Source organism: Ahaetulla prasina, chromosome 4 (genome assembly GCF_028640845.1).
Source record: "Ahaetulla prasina isolate Xishuangbanna chromosome 4, ASM2864084v1, whole genome shotgun sequence".
Classification (NCBI taxonomy): Eukaryota; Metazoa; Chordata; class Lepidosauria; order Squamata; family Colubridae; genus Ahaetulla; species Ahaetulla prasina.
The window spans coordinates 104,216,886-104,235,200 of record NC_080542.1 but is presented as its reverse complement, the minus strand read 5'-3'; the positions used below and the strand labels follow the sequence as shown (position 1 = coordinate 104,235,200).

The 18,315-nt window shown below is 37.5% G+C and overlaps 1 protein-coding gene across 1 annotated transcript; it reads right to left on the bottom strand.

Moving 5' to 3' along the window:
* Positions 1-9,369: 9,369 nt before the first annotated feature.
* Positions 9,370-13,496, bottom strand: LOC131197716 (cytochrome c). The gene is made up of 3 exons (XM_058182108.1): positions 13,339-13,496; positions 11,294-11,470; positions 9,370-9,778 (listed from the first exon to the last, which is right to left on the bottom strand). Exons 2-3 carry the CDS (start codon positions 11,460-11,462, stop codon positions 9,630-9,632), a joined length of 318 nt encoding a protein of 105 aa, XP_058038091.1. The 5' UTR covers positions 11,463-11,470; positions 13,339-13,496; the 3' UTR covers positions 9,370-9,629.
* Between the last annotated feature and the right edge of the window lie 4,819 nt (positions 13,497-18,315).

Below are 18,315 nucleotides of genomic sequence, written 5' to 3'. Positions count from 1 at the left end.
AGAATGACATCATAGTAACAATGTCTGAGAAAACCTTCATACTGGAACCTTTTCAATTCCTCTGTTCTAATAGAAAATACATTTTGCAAAAATTCTTCTAATTATCTCCAACAAAATTAGAGCATAGGTAATTTTAATAGAATATTGTGTATTTTCTAATTGTATATTAGAAGAAATTAAGCTGTGACATTATGAATATTTCTCAAATATAATCCTCAAAATGAGAAAAAATCCATTATTTTGACCACAAAAGATTTAAGAGTTTTAATCCTCATGTCTTTTTAAGAAAAAGCTTACCAAATCATTTTTCTTCAAAATATCTATATTTAGATACAATAATACTGAATTAAAAAACTGAGATTTCCCAGGATTGTGTGGCTTATCTGACCAGTAGCAGTTAATGATCATCAATCACCCTTATATCAGGGATGAAATGCTCCCGGTTTGTACCGGATCGCCTGATCTGGTAGTGATGGCGGCGGGTGGTTCGAAGAATCCTTTAAAAGCATGTTTTCTACAAGCTCTTCGGCCGAGCTTGTAGAAGATGTTTTTAAAAGGTTCTGGCGATCAGGCAACTCAGCTGGGATCGTCAGAACCCTTTAAAAGCTTTTTTTTCCTCTGGCGTCCCAACTGAGTTGCCTGATCATCAAAACTATTTCAAAGCATGTTTTCTACAAGCTCTTCAGCAGAGGAAGTTGTAGAAAAAATGCTTTTAAAAGTAAAAAAAATTGGCCACGCCCACCCAGTCACATTACCTACCACCAAGCCACACCCACAGAACCGATAGTAACAAATTTTACATTTCAACCCTGTCTTATATTCCTTATTCATTTGTTTAATGAAACATTGATACATCACTAACATTTGTATTTTGTTCCCACCCACTTTTTTTAGCCCTGCTAGTTTTTCATGGCTGCACTCATTTTAAAAAAAATCAAAAGATTAATTAAAATAAAATTTGCTGCTTTTATCTGCCCATGTATTTAACAGGATAGAATTCTGGAATTATATTTTGGGAGCATGATTTCTTACTTTTTCAAAGATGTTTCATAATGCTTCTCGGAAAAAAGTTGGAGCCACTAATGTCCAGAGCTGAAAATATTATTGCACAAATAGCCCAGGATCTGCCAAATAAAGTTTGTTTATATTCTGAAAGTTATGCTTTACAGTTCAAACTCTGGCAGTCACTCAAGCTAAGAATTCCAGAAAGGGACGATATTGCTGATTCCCAAGCTTGCTTTCCTGATACCTAAGCTGTTGGCTGTAGATAAGCTACAGCTGACATGAATGGTATTGGCTGCTTAAACAACTATTCACAGAGGGCATAAACAACCTAACATCACAACACCACCTGGAATCCAGAATAACACCAATCTGTTAAAAAATATGTGCATTGCAGTATGAGCCCAAGCTTATTTATTCCAAATTAAGTCCTGTATTGATTGGGCTCCAGTTCATAAAAGCATTGGATAGAATAGAAAGTCAGAATTAGATAGAAAAATAACTCTTATCATCAATAGCATCTTGCCAGCTGGAAGGAAAGGATCCATAGCAGAATTTGCTACTTTTTTTTTTTTAAAGAAAGTTATTCTATTTTCAAAGAAATCAAACATCATTTATATTTTTGTTTCTGTTGAAATTAAGAGGTTTTCAAAGATTAACAATCACTTTTTGAAATATTTTAAATTTAAATAGTCTTTTGTGGTATGTACTGTATTAAATTATAAACAATGACCATAACTGTATATTTCTGAACTTTATATATTTGACCAAAAATTATACTAAAGAATATTTTCCCACCTTGAGATCTATGAATAGTATATTAACCTAGAAATAGTGAAACCCTGGTTGAACTGAATGGGATCTATTTAATTTTAAATATTTATGTACCGTTCTTTATCAAAACTCCCAAATAGCCCAAAGTTTTTAGTATTACATAAGTCATATATAAGCCTAAAGAAAACATGATCCACGAACACTGTAATGGATTACCTTTAAATTTTGAATCATTAAACCATTATTTTATATGCCAGAAATCCAAGGGTGCAATCTTATATCCGATTCCTGAGAGTTACTCCAATTGAATAAAATGAGTTATTTTGGATAATGTGATTGTGTATTGGTACAACCATTTGTTTAGTGACTGTTTAAAATTGCAGAGACAATGGAAAAAGTGACATGACCATTTTTCACACTTACAATCATTGCAACATCCCTATGACCACATGATCGAAATTTGTATGCTTTTCAACTGGTTCATATTTATGAAAGGTGCAATGACCTGGGATTATGTGATCATCTTTTGCAACTTTTTGAAAAGCAAACTCAATGGGAAAGCCAGATTCATATTACTAGCTTAACAATTGCAACGATCCACTTAACAATTGTGGCAAGAAACATCATAAAATGGGGCAAAACTAACTTAACAATTGTCTCACTTAGCAACAGAAATTTTGGGCTCAAGAACTATTTGTATTAAAGAAAGGAAGATGTACTCCCAATAATGTATAGAGAGAACTGGGGGAATAATGAAAGAAAGAGAAGGAATATCTCTGTTTTAGGAAATAGATTTTAAAAATGTATGTTTTTTCCTATGAGTTCAGCATGTTTAAACATGAATAGTTACACTAACATAGAGGAGGGTGAGCTAAAAACCAACAAAAAAATTTACTGCAATCAAAATATTAATATAAAATATTTTTGCCTCAATTCTTAGGATTCAGATGTAGCTTGATAGTAGAGTTCTACTGAAGCTAATGAATTTGATGTTTTGAATTGTTGATGAACCTCCCAAACAAGAACCATAAGGGATTAGATTTATTTATACCTTTTCAATTAATGGTGAAGCAGATGCTTCTAAGAAACCCATAAGCAACATATAAAGTCCAGTTTTTCTCCCATCATATTTCCCAATAAGCCAACACTATGAAATTGAAGCTGATTTGTAACCATTGCTAGAAATCTTCTGTATGCATTTTTGATATATCTGGTTTGGGCAATGAAACATCTGCAAGAAAACAGAGAGTACAGAGGACCGTTCATTTGACTCCCTGAGCTACAATTATTCTGCTTTGTTGATACATTTTTAAATTTAAAACTATCTTTTGGTGATGATTCCTACGAGCTCTACAAACTCTGCCAAGTATATCTTTTTGATGTATATTTGAATCTTCCTACACATCTGACTCATTTGATATCCCAGGGTTCTATAAGCAATATTCTCACCAACCAAAAAACTAATAGAGGACATTAAACTCATTTTGAAAAAAAAATACTTAAAAACAGCTGCTTAAAATCACTTAATTTTGATCAGTGCAAATTTGCATTTAATGGCAAATTGTAATCTGTTCTTTTTTCTGGCCCTATGCCAGAAGACAAAAGCAAAGCAGCAAGCATGATCCTCCAGCAGAAAACCCTTCATTAGTTGACTTACAAGGATAAAATAAACCCCCGTACTGTATAGAACCTTTCTTACTTTTTTTTTGCTTCTAAAATGGAACATGGAAGCAGGTTTCCAATGTTACAATATAATTCCCAAATGGAATAGTGTATTAATATTTTTTGTTACCTGGGTATCTTCTCTTACTGGAAAAACAGGTACAGTAATCTGCTTTATATTTTCGAAGGACTGAGCTTTTCAATGTCTTTGCTCCCTCTTCTGGCTTTACTGAGCAATTTCATCATTTGAACATGAAAAACACTATCTACTGCCTACTGCCCTCTTACGTCTATAGAAAGCAATCTAGGAGTGAGTTTTGCTCTTTTGTTTTTTTTAATTGTCAGACAGTGCTACGCCAGTCTTGTCAACAGGGATGTGTCTGTAAAGGATCAGAAAGAGTCAAAGGGCAATCCAAATTGTATGCATTTAGAAGGCCCTTTCTTTCAAAATCATAATCCATGATAATTGAGGAAAATACATTTTCTTTTAAAAAATAAGTTTTGAAAACTTTTTTACAGTTAGACATAGAAATGGATCTATTTTGATCATTTTAAAAGAGTTTTAAAGTGCATTATTCCTATGAATTGTAGGAGTCAATTTTGATTTTTTTCCATTAAATAATATTTATTTACATAATACAGGTAGTCCTTGACTTAATAATTCATTTAGTGACCATTTGAAGTTACAACAGCAATGAAAACAGTGACTTATGACTGCATTTCACACGTGACAATTGCAGAATCTCCAAGGTCATGTGATCAAAATCAAACCCTTGGCAATTGACTTAAATTTATGACAGTTGCAGGGTCCTGGGATCATGTGATCACTTTTTGCAACCTTCTGACAAGCAAAGCCAATGAGGAAGCCAGATTCATTTACAATGGTAAATTACTTTTACCATTTACTTACTTACTTATTTAACAAGGTCCCTTCCAACTCTGTTACTGTTATAACTGCAGTGGCTCACTTAACAACCATGGCAAGAAAGATAGTAAAACGGGCCAAAACTCACTTAACAACTGCCTTACTTAGCAACAGAAATTTTGGGATCAATTATGGTCAAGGACTAGCTCTATATATTTCCCAACTTCAAAACCAGTGGTGGGTTGCTAGCAGTTCACCCTGATCAGGCAAACCAATAGCCGCGGCGGAAGGCTCCACCCACCTGCCTGGACGCTTCTGCACAAACCGGTAGCAAACTAATTTGAAACCCACTACTGTTCCAAACACTCGTTTCACACAGCAGCATTACAATAAGCCAGATCTGTGACCGGCCCTCGGTGCTCTTTGGAACAAGCACAGAATGGGAGGTCCTTCTAGTTTAGGAGGAAAGAGGTTGTACAGTATGGAGCCGATCACTGCTTTCACTTTCCATGGGTAGGAATCCTCAACAATTTTTTTTGAGATAAATCCAAAGGTAATTGTTATCAAGAAACATGACCCTAGAGGTACAGGGCTAAAGAATTAGTAGCTAGACTGCATTTTGAATTATTTTCCAGGATAATCCATAAAAAACACATTGCAGTATCTTGAGTTGGCTGAAACGGCAAAATTGATCACTTTGATTAAAGAAAAGAATGTACCGTATATACTCGAATATAAGCCGATCCGAGTATAAGCCGAGGTCCCCAATTTTACCCCAAAAACTGGGGTAAACTGGGGACTCGAGTATAAGCCGAGGGTGGGAAATGAGGCACCTACCGGTTGGGGAAAGCCTCCCTCCCTCAGCTGAGAAGGCTGGCGGCTCCCCCGCCCCGCCCTCTCACTGCACCGGCAGGGCTTCCGTCCGGTAAAATGTGAAAAAAAGAAGGAAAAAAAAAACTCGAGTATAAGCCGTATATACTCGAGTATAAGCCGAGGGGCTTAAAAAAAAAAACCTAGAGTATAAGCCGTATAGACCCGAGTATAAGCCGAGGGGACGTTTTTCAGCACAAAAAACGTGCTGAAAAACTCGGCTTATACTCGAGTATATACGGTAAGTACTTTTGTTTCCACATGGAGACAGCTTCTGAACTTAGTGTTTGATGTGGAGAAGAATGAAACTCTGACTTTGGATTTTACTGATTAGACTGATAGATATTTTATAGAAATGGCTTGTTCATATTACTATGAAAAAGCAAAAAGTTGTGATTTGATGTTAATGCCTTATTTTAGAGAGAGTTGGAAGTCAATGCTTTTTTCTTTTTTTCCCCCTTACCTTTTCTCACTTCTCCTTCCTCTTTTCCTCGCCATTGCTTTCCTATTTACTTTGTATTTTACATTACTTTATAACTAAATAAAAATGATGATAAAAAAGGAAAACACAATGTAATATCTTAAGTACAGATGTTATTAAGTTACTGTTGTAAGTCACTTGTCACTGTCCAAGAAGAGTTGCAAATCACTATCTGAAACTGAGCAAAGCCCTCTTGGACACTGTCTCCATCTGTTGTTCTATTGTACTTCTTTTTATCTATTTTTTGTTCTTCTTTTTCTCATGAGATCTAATGTTCTGTAGTGGTTAGTAGTTATGTGGTTATGAAAAACTTAATTGATTTGGGATGGAATATTCTGGATAATTTCAGAATGTTTCATTCTCCTCCCAGACCATGCTGAACCTCATCCGTTCTATGCTATTCTGAAATCAGTTTGGCAGCTTCCAAAAGAAAATTCTACTGAACTAGAAAGTCTAGTGTCCTGGTGTTCTTCCAGCCTCAAAAAGAACAGTGTTTCATCAGCAACTCCTAAATGTTGAAGACACCTAGGGCCACTTCTGGTTAGATGATTGATTTTCAGAAACCATCCAGACTGAAATAATATGATTTTGAGGCCTGCCTGACATGATCCAAAGACGGAACAGAGCATGTTGGAATGCTTCACAAGTCCCATTCTAAATTTTTGGGTTTTGTACAACTTCAGCAATCAAAATGTCAGACTAGTTCTAGCCAAGAAGATTCGAGAGTCAGTGTTCAAGGCTTTGCTTAGGGCCTAATTCAGACCATTTCAATATTAACAAAAACAGCATGAGTGAACTTGAGAGAGTTTTTGAGACACTAAAACTGAGAATATCACAAGCTGTGCATTTTTTTTCATGTAAATGGCTCAGAGACTGAAATGTTATTTCACCAAAATGCAATTATATATTGGAAAATAGAAGGAATATTAGCTAATTTTGCTGCCTTATTTATAAAAATAATACAGGCAGAATAAAAAAAAAAAATAATCAAAAATAAAATTTATTTCTCATCGAACTTTTGGTCTAGTCAAAATGGACTACATATTGATGGGGTCAGAATGAGGACGTGTTTGGTATTCCTTAGCACTTCGCATATGCAGAACCCAGGCATATGTGGCTTCTGCTTCATGCCAGAGCTGAGTGTGACTCATATGGCAAATCAGATCAATGCAGTGGCAAACAGCTTGGTTGAGAACTGACTTCATGCAGTTCTCATAAACTGCAGATTATGTTGGAGAGCAGATAGCTTTGTACAGTAAAAGGAGTGGAAACACTATTATAAATACAAATTTGTAATAAATCATGGGGCTGACAGTTGTAGAGAAGAAAATACAATAAACCTTAATTTTATTTAGGAAGTTAACAGTGATAAGAAAGCCTGTTATTCAAGCTGGCGTATAATTGAGGCACTGTCCTCCATTATGGACCAAATTTGTTAAATGGGTCACCTGAATTACACAAGACAGGGTTTTTTTGAGTAAGAAAGTAATGGCCTTGAGAGTATTAATCTAGCCAATAGGAAGCATGCTATGCAGAAATATGGAAAGACTTTTAGACCAGAAAATGAATTAAAGTACAAAATCCCTCTATCTCCACATCTACTGTCCCTAGTGGTCAATAGATTAGAAAGCATAAAAAACTGAATTCCAACCAGTTCAAAATGCATGGAAAACCCACTAGCCATTGTTTATTAGCATGAACTGCACTATTCAGATTGAAAACTAATTGAATAGAATAGTTTTGGTTTGAAGGGGGACAGCACTAGGATTATGTCAGCACACAATGGGAATTGTGTTGTTAATAGACGAGTGCTAATTCTGACTAAATTGCAAAGGAAAGGGATTAGTCTCAAGTTCAGTATTTTCTCGCAATTTCCCAGAATGTTACCCCATAGAACTCTTCTTGCCTCTAAGAAAACAACTCACCCAGGTGCATATGGCAAAACTGTTAGCTATGCTTCACTTCTAGGAGCAAAAACCCATGGCTGAAATAGTTCTCTGTACTTGCATTTTTGGAATAAAGTGTAGGCAATCATGCAGAGCTGGCTTTGTCCTTGGTTGAACTCCAAAGAGAAGCTGAGCTGTGAGAATTAATCTTGGTGGCCTGATTTCACACTTGAATCATGCAACACTTACGCACTTGGGTCCCAACTGAGCATTTGCCAGTCCTATGACCACAGATAAAGGGAACAATTCCCCACACTGACAATTGCCTCCAGTAGAGAAAACTCCTGATTGCAGAAGCCCAGGTGGAGATTAGGATAATAGTTGCTTGGCAACATCATTTACCCACTTGATCCTGGGCAGATGATATAATACATCATCATTCACACTTGGATGGTAACTTGGTGGTGCCACCAGCCTTGAAAATGAATCTTCCCCTGCCAGATTTCCCTAATCTGCCATTTAAGAAAGAATGAGGAAGTTTCTTCTACTTTCCAGACTTCTGGTAGCAGCAGGTGAATACACCAAATCATCTGAATCAGAGAAAGCCAATCACTTAGTGGGAGGAAGTCATAGTTATAAGAATCACAAAATGCATTTTTAATGAACCGCACTTGGCTCTTCTGTGGCCCTTCAATGAGCACTCACTGGATGCAAGTCCATGCAATTAATATGTTGGCTGTCCCTTTTATCGCTGAATAAAGAATGGATGAAACTCATACTAGAAGAAAATCCCAAATGGGATCACCTATTTTTTTGCAGTTGCAGCGGGATTTATTCACCATCCCACTCCTAAATTTCCCTTGTTCCAGTGAAATAGTCCACTTACCTTCACACTGAATAGTAAGGATATAGGGGCCCTAATTCCTGACCTACCCTGTTTCCTCCAAAATAAGACATTCCGTGATAGTAAACCCAATTAGGCTTTTGAGTGCATGGCAATAAGGCCAAGTGCTTATTTCAGGGTTCAAAAAAATATAAGACAGGGTCTTATTTTCGGGGAAACTTATTTTCGGTAGCTAAATTAAACAAGTGCACACTTGTAAGGTCGCATATATAAATTCAAAGTATGCATACACCACAGCGTGTGGTGGTTAATATTCTGGCTAGCAACAAATCAATTAGTCAAGACAAAAGAAAAAGATGACCCTTTCTTTCTTTCCCATTCATTATGCTATTGCCCAACTGCTTAGATGGTAAATCATCAGTTTTTTCCTCCCCTAAAGGATTCCCGTAGAAAAACTTAACTGATGTTAAGGTGGGGTGACATCTGAGATGAAACATGGGAAGCAATACCAAAGATGAGTATGTATGTATTAACATGCACTTCTGTTCAGTTTTCCATAAAAATAATTGAAATGCAAAAAATGATACATGCTAGTTTAGTTGGTCCACTGCTTAGAGGCATTTGGATATTCTGTGGTTGCTTTTAGTTTCTGCAAATGATGAGTCATCTTTGTCTATATAAGCCAGGCTCTTATAAGCAGTTCTACTTTGACAGTGAGGTGCGTTGTTTCATAGGTCACCTCATTGAGACTCACTAATAACATGATTTGCATCTTTGTACCACTTAACATTGCTTTGAATCTCCCTGTTCCCCTTCTCCCCAGTGGCCAGAAAGGCGCATAGAAACTCTTCTAGTTACCAGACATGTGATCAGAGAAGACCTCAGAAGCCACATGAATGTTTTAGATAAGCATTCCTTCAAAACCCCTTTTTTCTTCAAAAACAGTAATTCATTTATAAAAATAATCAAAACCAAACAAAACAAAGACATTGATAGGATTTTAATTACATGATTCAGGTTGCAATGTAGTTGTCCTGACAATATTCCTTCAAGCCTGATTGCACAATTCTATAAATTATGACAACGAATATGTATTTTTAACCATCCATGATCAAAGTTCTCTGGTTGATGAGTAATATTTTTTAAGTGTTAGGTACAATATATGTAAAAATAGAAAGTTTAAGATCTAATCTCATCACAGAGAATGTTTCTGTTTGATAAAATAAATAAGGCAATACATAGCCATTACTTAGCAGTGGCTTCCTTAAGATACGCTATTATATCTGTCCTCTCTTTCTTACTCTTAAGGCCAGTAAAGACCATCTTAGTTCCTGGAATATACTTCTTCGGATTTTCCAGGTACTCCATCAATGTCTCTTCTCCCCAGATTATACCTATGAGAGAACATTATTACAACAATATTGTAGAATTAAATTCAAAATAATTTGTATCGTGTATCAGAATCTTTGTATTATTCTTTTCCAAGGCGTCCATATTTTTTTTATATAGCTGAATAAAAACAATTCAATATAGTGATTAAGGCACTGCACTAAAACTAAGACCCTAAATGTCCTATACCTTGAACCTGGCTGGGAGGCATCACATTCTCTTAGTCCAATTTCCTCTTCTTGATTTGAGGAAAATAGGACACATGATATATTGTGCCTTCAGTTCTACAAAATAAAGTGCAGATATGAATCTAATAAAAAACAGGAATGACATATTAAAAGTTATACATAATAATTATTAAAATAAAAAAACAGAAAAGGAACAAAAAGATCCATGTAATTTAATTTAATCTAACTCAATCCTTAGGAAGTTATTGGTGGGCTGCTGGCCTTTTACCACCCAAATATTTGACCTTAAAATCTGTAGACAGAGACAGAATACAAGAGTAGTTTAAAGAGATAGAGGGGAATACAGAACTGCCTGTTTTCCACCAATTTAATTCCTTGCAAAATACACTAGTTAGAAACAGATTTAAGAGTTAGAAAAAAAAAGATTATTTCAGGATTATTTTGAAATGTTAAGACCAGTCATTGGGTATTGTTACTGTAGTTCAAGTGAATGCAGTAAGGAAGTTTAAACATACTTTAAACTCTGAAGAAATATTTAGGTTTTTCGAACCATATATCAATACAGATATAATATGTTGGTTTATATATAATTCACACTGTGCCATAACAAGTCAAACCAATGAAGAAAAAATAAACTGCCTCACAATACCCAACAAATTATAGTTAGAACTAATAGTTTAAGAACCCTGGTTACAATTTGCTTTTTAAAAAATTCTTCTCCCAACCTTTTTTCCTTGTGTTTTCTGCCATTTTTTAAGATGGGGATAATTTAGAATACTTTATTTACAATTCTGAGTGAAACTAAAGGGTCTAGAACTTTACAATGGGACTTTATTATAATTCTGTTAAAAATTCTTTTCCTAGTAAAATTCCACCAGCTGCTTACATCAGTGAAAGATGCTCCTGCACTAACAATTATCTTATGTAATAAGTAATTTTTTGTCAGCCATTTACAATACATAAAGTCAGGAAATACAGTGATCTGGGTTGCATTTTGAACTAACAGAAATCTAAATCTGCAATGTAGAAGAATAAGATTATGTAATTGCCACTAAAGAGGACTGCTCAGTTGCTAAGGAAATATGGGAAGTCGGACACCTAAGGGACAAGAATTAGGGTTCATTACATTCTAAAAAGTGTATTAAATCTGAAGGTGATATCTAACATATACTAAAATACACCTAACATATACTAAAATATTATTATCCATTGGAGCAAGAATCCATCTTGTTTGAAGGGATGTTTTTAAACATACAATAATCCTTTGGTAATATGTCTTCCCCATTATTATTGCATTTGCTTTGTACAGTAAGTGTAACACTTCCATTTTACCTTTGTTTTTGTTGGCGTCTGTGTAGGAGTAACCAACAGCTTGACCAGTCTTTCGGCCAAACAGACCATGTAGATTGGGACCAGTCTTGTGTTTGCCTCCTGCCTCCACAGTATGGCAGGTTCCGCATTTCATAGAAAAGATCTTTCTGCCCTTTTCAACGTCTCCCATTGTAAATGCTGAAGGAAAGACATACACATCAGCAGGGTTAATTAAAGAAGTATGCAAAAATGGATAGAAACTGCAAAATACAAGGCATTCTGAAACATGTTGAAGCACAAACACCAAAACTAGAAGCGAACTGCCAAAATGTATACTTTCATAATGGATAACATGCTTTAGTACAATAAATGTATTAAAAGCATTTTAGACTTCATGTTGTCAATTGTATGGAGATTGTAATGAAGTTTAGAAAAAATTCGCTATATTCTGAATTATTAGGGTTAAGCGCTCCATGGCATAGGGCCGGGTTATTTACGGGACCGCCTACTGCTACCAAATACCTCTCACCGACCCGTGCGCTCTCACAGAGAGGGACTCCTCAGGGTGCCGTCAGCTAGGCAGTGCCGTCTGGCGACACCCAGGGGAAGGGCCTTCTCTGTGGGGGCTCCCACCCTCTGGAACGAACTCCCTCCAGGACTTCGTCAACTTCCGGATCTCCGAACCTTTCGTCGCGAGCTTAAAACATACTTATTCATCTGCGCGGGACTGGATTAGGTTTTAAAGTAATTGGTTTTAAGGGGTTTTTTATTATTTATACTGTTTTTAATGATTTGGGCTTTAGAATAAGTTTTTTAATTGTCGTTTTAATCTGTATTTATATGTATTTTAACTGCCTGTGAACCGCCCTGAGTCCTTAGGGAGATAGGGCGGTATATAAATATGAAAAATAAAATAAATAAATAAATAAAATAAAGGTCAATTTTCTTTTTCAGTCTGGTCCTAGACCCGTCATAAATATAGCCTTTGGATGTGATAACAATCAGACAGCACCTGTCATCACACTCAAAAGAACATAATTGGAATAATCAAACGATCAATAACTCTAATGATGAAATTGTGCTTCTAGAAAAAAATTATGATGCACTAATATGCACTTTCACTGAAAATTATTTTCAAGTAAACGCATGCATTTAGGATTTCCTGCAGAAGTGTGCCAAATATACATCAATGCATACATTATTATGGAAAATATTAAGCCGATTACTGCAAGTGAGCAGAATTAAGCACCTTAATTGATTTGACATCAAAACGAGGTCCTTGCATAGTACCATCTGGCAAAACTCCCGATTCAATTCAATAAATTATTCAGTGACCCTGACTGTGACCTCTAATCGACACAGAAACCATTACTTCTACTACCAGGAAGCAGCCAAGGTTACTCCGTCCTTCGTTGTGAATGGATCTTATTTCCAAGGGAATCGAGCTTCCCTCTCTCTTTTAACCAAGTCCCAAATACGGGGCAACGGTTAAAAGACGGCAGAGATGCCTTAAGGCTCCCTCTGCTCTAAAGACTCCCTGACCGCTGGCCTCGCTGGAATGAAGTGCATCCATTTAAAAAGCGGCGCTTTTTAAAATTTTAATCAGATTAAAGCCGCGCTGAGCCGCCACCCTGACATCCTTCCTTAGTCCCATATAAGGTCAGATGCCGCAAGAGGCAACGTGGGAGCGTCCGCTTTGTCTCTTTCGGAAGGAAGGCCTGGATCTTTCATAAGCCTCAGCAGGGAGCCCCCCCCCACTTGAGAATGGACCCAACTTCCTCCCTCGGTCACTTTGTATTGTACCACAAAAACATCCTCCCACATTTTTTTGGGGGGGGCACATTCCACAGCCACGTGGAGTCCCGAGCTGTGTCTCAAGGATCTGCGCAAGCGTCGCCCGCGAGCCTGCAGCTCTGACCTCGCGAGCCTTCCATCCCTCACCCGCCAATCCCCACCCGTAGCTCAGAGCCGTTCTCCGGCTTTTCCCACCAAGCATCTTTCCCCCAATTTCGGGAAGCTCCATACACACGTGCAATTTTAGGATGGGGAAGGTTCTCTTTAATTACCAGGCCAAGTCGTTGACTACGTGCAAGAAATCCGCGGTGTGGTACTCGCGCCGATCTCCCTTTCCCAGTAGCGCCGTTTCTACCCAAGGACACCCGGTACGCAAGACTTTGTAACCGGTGCCTCTGCAACCAAACTCCCTTCTCGTCTAATGTACGTCGGCCAATCAGACGCTAGATAGGAGCAAGACTATTGGACGGTCTTGGTGCCTATCATCAACTAGCATAGTAGGTTGAGTTTCGAGGCATGTCTGATAAGACGGTGTGGTTTTGCGCAATGGGCAAGGACGTAGTAAGGGAGGAAGCTACGCATGCGTATTGGGTCGTTGTAACAAGGTCAAGACTACCTGAAGCCGCTGTGCCTTTCATGATTTTTTCCCCCTCCCTTAAAGGTCATGTGAATGACCTTTTTTGCCGGCAAAAAGTGACGTAAGCGGGGATTCCGCCCATAAAGCGAGAAACTTGCTGTTCTCTTGGCGGCAAATAGGTTGATCATGCAATGGGTGGGTGGGCGAGCGGAAAATGATGCAATCGTCAAACTGCGGAGATAGGAAAACTTCTCTTAACTTGCACATTCAGAGTCAGTTATTAAGTTCGGCATCCTGGAAAGATACATTTATTTATTTATTTTGTCACAACAATATATGTAGGTATACAAAAAGATTATATAGTATATAAACACATATATGAGTAAATGTAAGGAGGTATAAGCATATATATATATAGGAACAAGAAAAGAAAAACAATAGAACAGGAACGGTAGGCACGTTTGTGCGCTTATGCACGCCCCTTATGGTCCTCTTAGGAATGGGGTGAGGTCAATAGTAGAAGGGTTTTGGTTAAAACTTTTAGGATTATGAGAAGAGACCACAGAGTCAGGTAAAGTATTCCAAGCACTGATGATTCTGTTACAGAAGTCATATTTTCTGCAATCTAGATTAAAGCGGTTGACATTAAGTTTAAATCTATTAGTTGCTCTAGTATTATTGCAATTAAAGCTGAAGTAGTCTTTAACAGGAAGGACATTACAATAGATGATTCTGTGAGTTAAATTTAGGTCTTGTCGAAGGCGACGGAGTTCCAAGTTTTCTAAGCCTAGGGTTTCAAGTTTGGTGGGATAAAGTATTTTGTTGTTTTCAGAGGAATGAAGAACTCTTCTTGTAAAATATTTCTGGACACGTTCAATTGTATTGATGTCAGAGATGTGGTGAGGGTTCCAAACAGGCGAGCTGTATTCTAGAATTGGTCTAGCAAATGTTTTATATGCTCTGGTTAGTAGTGTGGTGTTTTTGGAAAAAAAGCTACGCAAGATTAGGTTTACAACTCTTAAAGCCTTTTTTGCTATGTAGTTGCAGTGGGCTTTGGCACTTAGATCATTTGACATGAAAACTCCAAGGTCTTTAACGGGATGGGGGTCATCTGTAAGGTAATGTCCATCAAGTATGTACTTGGTGTTTGAGTTCTTTTTTCCTATATGTAAGACTGAGCATTTGCTGGCTGAGATTTGGAGTTGCCGAGTTTTAGACCAAGCGGTTAGATGATCAAGGTCTTTTTGAATGATAGATGTATTGTCTGTGGTGTTAAATAGTTTGACATCGTCAGCAAAGAGAACACAATTACTTGAGATATGGTCACAAAGATCACTAATGTATAGTATGAAGAGTGTTGGTCCAAGGACGCTGCCTTGAGAAATGCCACTCTTGACAGGAACAGGATTTGATAAAGCATTGCCAATTTTGACCACTTGTTGTCTGTTAGACAGAAAAGCAGATATCCATTTGTGAAGGGGTCCTGAGATGCCATAGGATATTAGTTTTAGGAGAAGTTTATCGTGTACTACTGAGTCAAAAGCTTTGCAGAAGTCTATGTAGATTGCATCTATTATTTTGCCTTGATCAAGCTTTGTAGTCCATATGTTTTTACAGTGGAGAAGTTGTAAGTTACATGATAATTTTTTCCTGAAACCAAATTGTTTATTGGAGAGTAGGTTGTTAGTTTCTAAGTGTGAGGTAATGGATTGGTTGATGATTGATTCCATGACTTTGCAGGTGACGCAGCACAGAGAGATCGGTCTGTAATTTTCGACTAAGCTGGGGCCTCCTTTTTTGAAGATAGGGATGACTGTTGCTAGTGACCAAAGTTTGGGAAGGGAACTGGTAGTGAAAGCTTTATCAAAGATAATGCTTAGGAGTTCTGCTATATTAATGGAAAGTTTTTTTAAGAAGTATGCACATAGTCCATCGGGTCCAATAGATAGCGATGGTTTTAAGTTATGAAGAGCTTTTCCAACGTTATCTTCTGTGAAATCTATATGAGTTAAGTCATCATAATCATTGCTGGTACATTTGTGGAATGTCGGATATATGTTATCAGAGTTAACAAAAACTGAGCCAAAGAAAATGTTGAAGTTACAAACATCTGGTTTGTAACCCTAGATTGTAGATAGTGTTTTATTTTATTCTGTCCAAATTGGTAACAGCCATCAGAAGACTTGGGTGTATTCTAAAGCAGAGGTCTCCAACCTTAGCAACTTCAAGCCTGGAAGACTTCAACTTCTCTAGGTTTGCTGGCAGGGGAATTCTGGGAGTTGAAGTCTTCCAGACTTGTTGCCAAGTTCTAAAGCAGAGGTCTCCACCTGGGCATCTTTCAGCTTGGTGGACTTCAACTCCCAGAATTCCCCAGCAGCTTTGCTGGCTGGGGGATTCTGGGAGTTGAAGTCCACCAGGCTGAAATTTGCCCAGGTTGGAGATCCCTGTTCTAAAGGATGTCTTCTAAGCTAAATTGAACATGGTCATATTTGGCTAGGAGACACCAATGGTACAGAGCAAAGCAGTCAGTCAGGAAAACATCCTGGTAGGAAGCAGTGACAACAAAGAAAACAGTATGGATGTTGTTATATATTGTGACGCTATAAAAGTTGAGCTTGACTCAGAGCAGACTTTCCTTCTCTTCTGTTATATCTGGGGAGCCCATATTCACACCCACACCCCAGAGGTCATTGATCCTGCCCAAGTAAAAATGGCCAGTGGGAAAGTTTGCAATGACTTGAAGGGACTGGACACACCTACAGTAACCAATAAGAGTGGACAAGTCCTAGCTAGTATGTTACCATCACAGCAATGTGAAACACCACAAAAAGCATACAGATTTGCTTAATGATCACTTACGGTACTTCAACAACTGTTCAAACTTACAGTGGTGCTGAATGAGTACAAGTTACAACCAACTTTCATATTTACATCCGTCAGAGTGTCATGTTGCAATCCAGATACATGGTGCTGGGTTCACAATTATGATTTCACAGCAACCTGCCATCATTTGATTGTCATTTGCAATCTTCTTTGCTGGATTTCTACAAGCAAAGTCAATGGTGAAGCCAGCAGGAGGTTACAAATGTACATATGATATCCTCGCTTTATGACTTGCAGTGATTCATTTAACAATGGCAACATGAGTACTGAAATTTCTGTTGCTTAGTAGTATAGTCATGTGACATCACCCTTTATGATTGTCATTTAATGATGGAAATCCTGGTCTCAATTATGTTGTTAAGTGAGAACTATCTGTATAGCCACCAAGTCTCTTGATTGTGAAAAATAAATCTAATTAAATAACAAGCTACAAAACAAATCATATATTTTTTCATATAATTACAAAGTTAGGTAGCAGCTATTTGAGATGGAATGAAATGAAGGGATAAAAGCAATAGTGAATGATGCAATATCCAGTTATCTTTGATAGAAATGTGGAACAGCCTTTGTTTAAACATATTTATTGAAACAAATGTATTTTCTAACCAATGAGTGAATTTCACTTCTGTATGTACACACTATATATGTGTACAGAGAGAGGGAAAGGGAGGGGGAGAGAATATATGTATGTGATTACTAGGAGGAGATTGAGTTTGATGAACTGGTATAATAAAAAGAGTGTGGTTTTAAATATAGGAAAAACAAAAGAGATCATTTTCGATTTCAGAAAAAGCAGGCACAGCCATACACCTCTGTGTATTAACAAATCAACTGTGGAAGTGGTTGGTAGTATGAAGTTTCTGGGTATGCAGCTGATGAGCTGGTTAACTTTTTTTTTTTTAATTTTATTTAAAATCCCGCCCTTCTCCGAAGACTCAGGGCGGCTTACAGTGTGTAAGGCAATAATCTCACTCTATTTGTATATTTACAAAGTCAACTTATTGCCCCCCCAACAATCTGGGTCACTCAGTAGTGAGACGCTAGTGAAGCAGTCAGAGCAGCACCTGCATTTTCTGCATCGTATGAGAAGAGCACATCTTCCTTTCCCTATCATTACAACTTTGTAAAGAGCAGGGGTCGTCAACCTTTTTATACCTACTGCCCACTTTTGTATCTCTGTTAGTAGTAAAATTTTCTAACCGCCCACCGGTTCCACAGTAATGCGCCATGTATCGTCGTCTGCGCATGCCTCTCACACATCAGTGGATGGGGGTTGGGGTGGGGCACCAGCTACCAGCTCTGGTTGTCTGCTATAGCTGGGTGGTGTGGGGGGAGATGCGTGAGCTATTCTGGAATGAGGCTCTTTTGTTTGCAGTCGCACTATAGCGCCATTTAGTTTCACTAACGTACCGTGAACTAAAATTATGCGTGGGTGATACAAATAGTATATTTTCAGAAATTTAAATTGTCACAGGGAATTTTATAAAAATCTAATGAAAATGTTTTTAAATAACGCTATGAATTTTTTAAAAAAAGTCAATTAAATTAAAAAAAAGGAAAGTGCTTCAGTATTGGACAAAGCCCCTACTGCCCACCATGAAAGCTGGAACACCCACTAGTGGGCGGTAGGGACCAGGTTGACTACCACTGGTATAGAGGGATGATTGAAAGCATCCTGTCATATTTATTACTGTGTGGTTTGGAAGTATTACTGTTTCGGACAGGAAGGCTGTGCAGAGTGTGGTAATGAGGGCAAAGAAGATTATTGGAAGCTCACTTCTTTCGATCC

Excerpts from the sequence above, each read along its gene's own strand:
- LOC131197716 (XM_058182108.1), bottom strand. The coding sequence starts at position 11,462 with ATGGGAGACGTTGAAAAGGGCAGAAAGATCTTTTCTATGAAATGCGGA. Across the intron at positions 9,779-11,293 it reads AGACGCCAACAAAAACAAAG|GTATAATCTGGGGAGAAGAG; the intron begins GTAAAATGGAAG and ends GTTCTCTCATAG.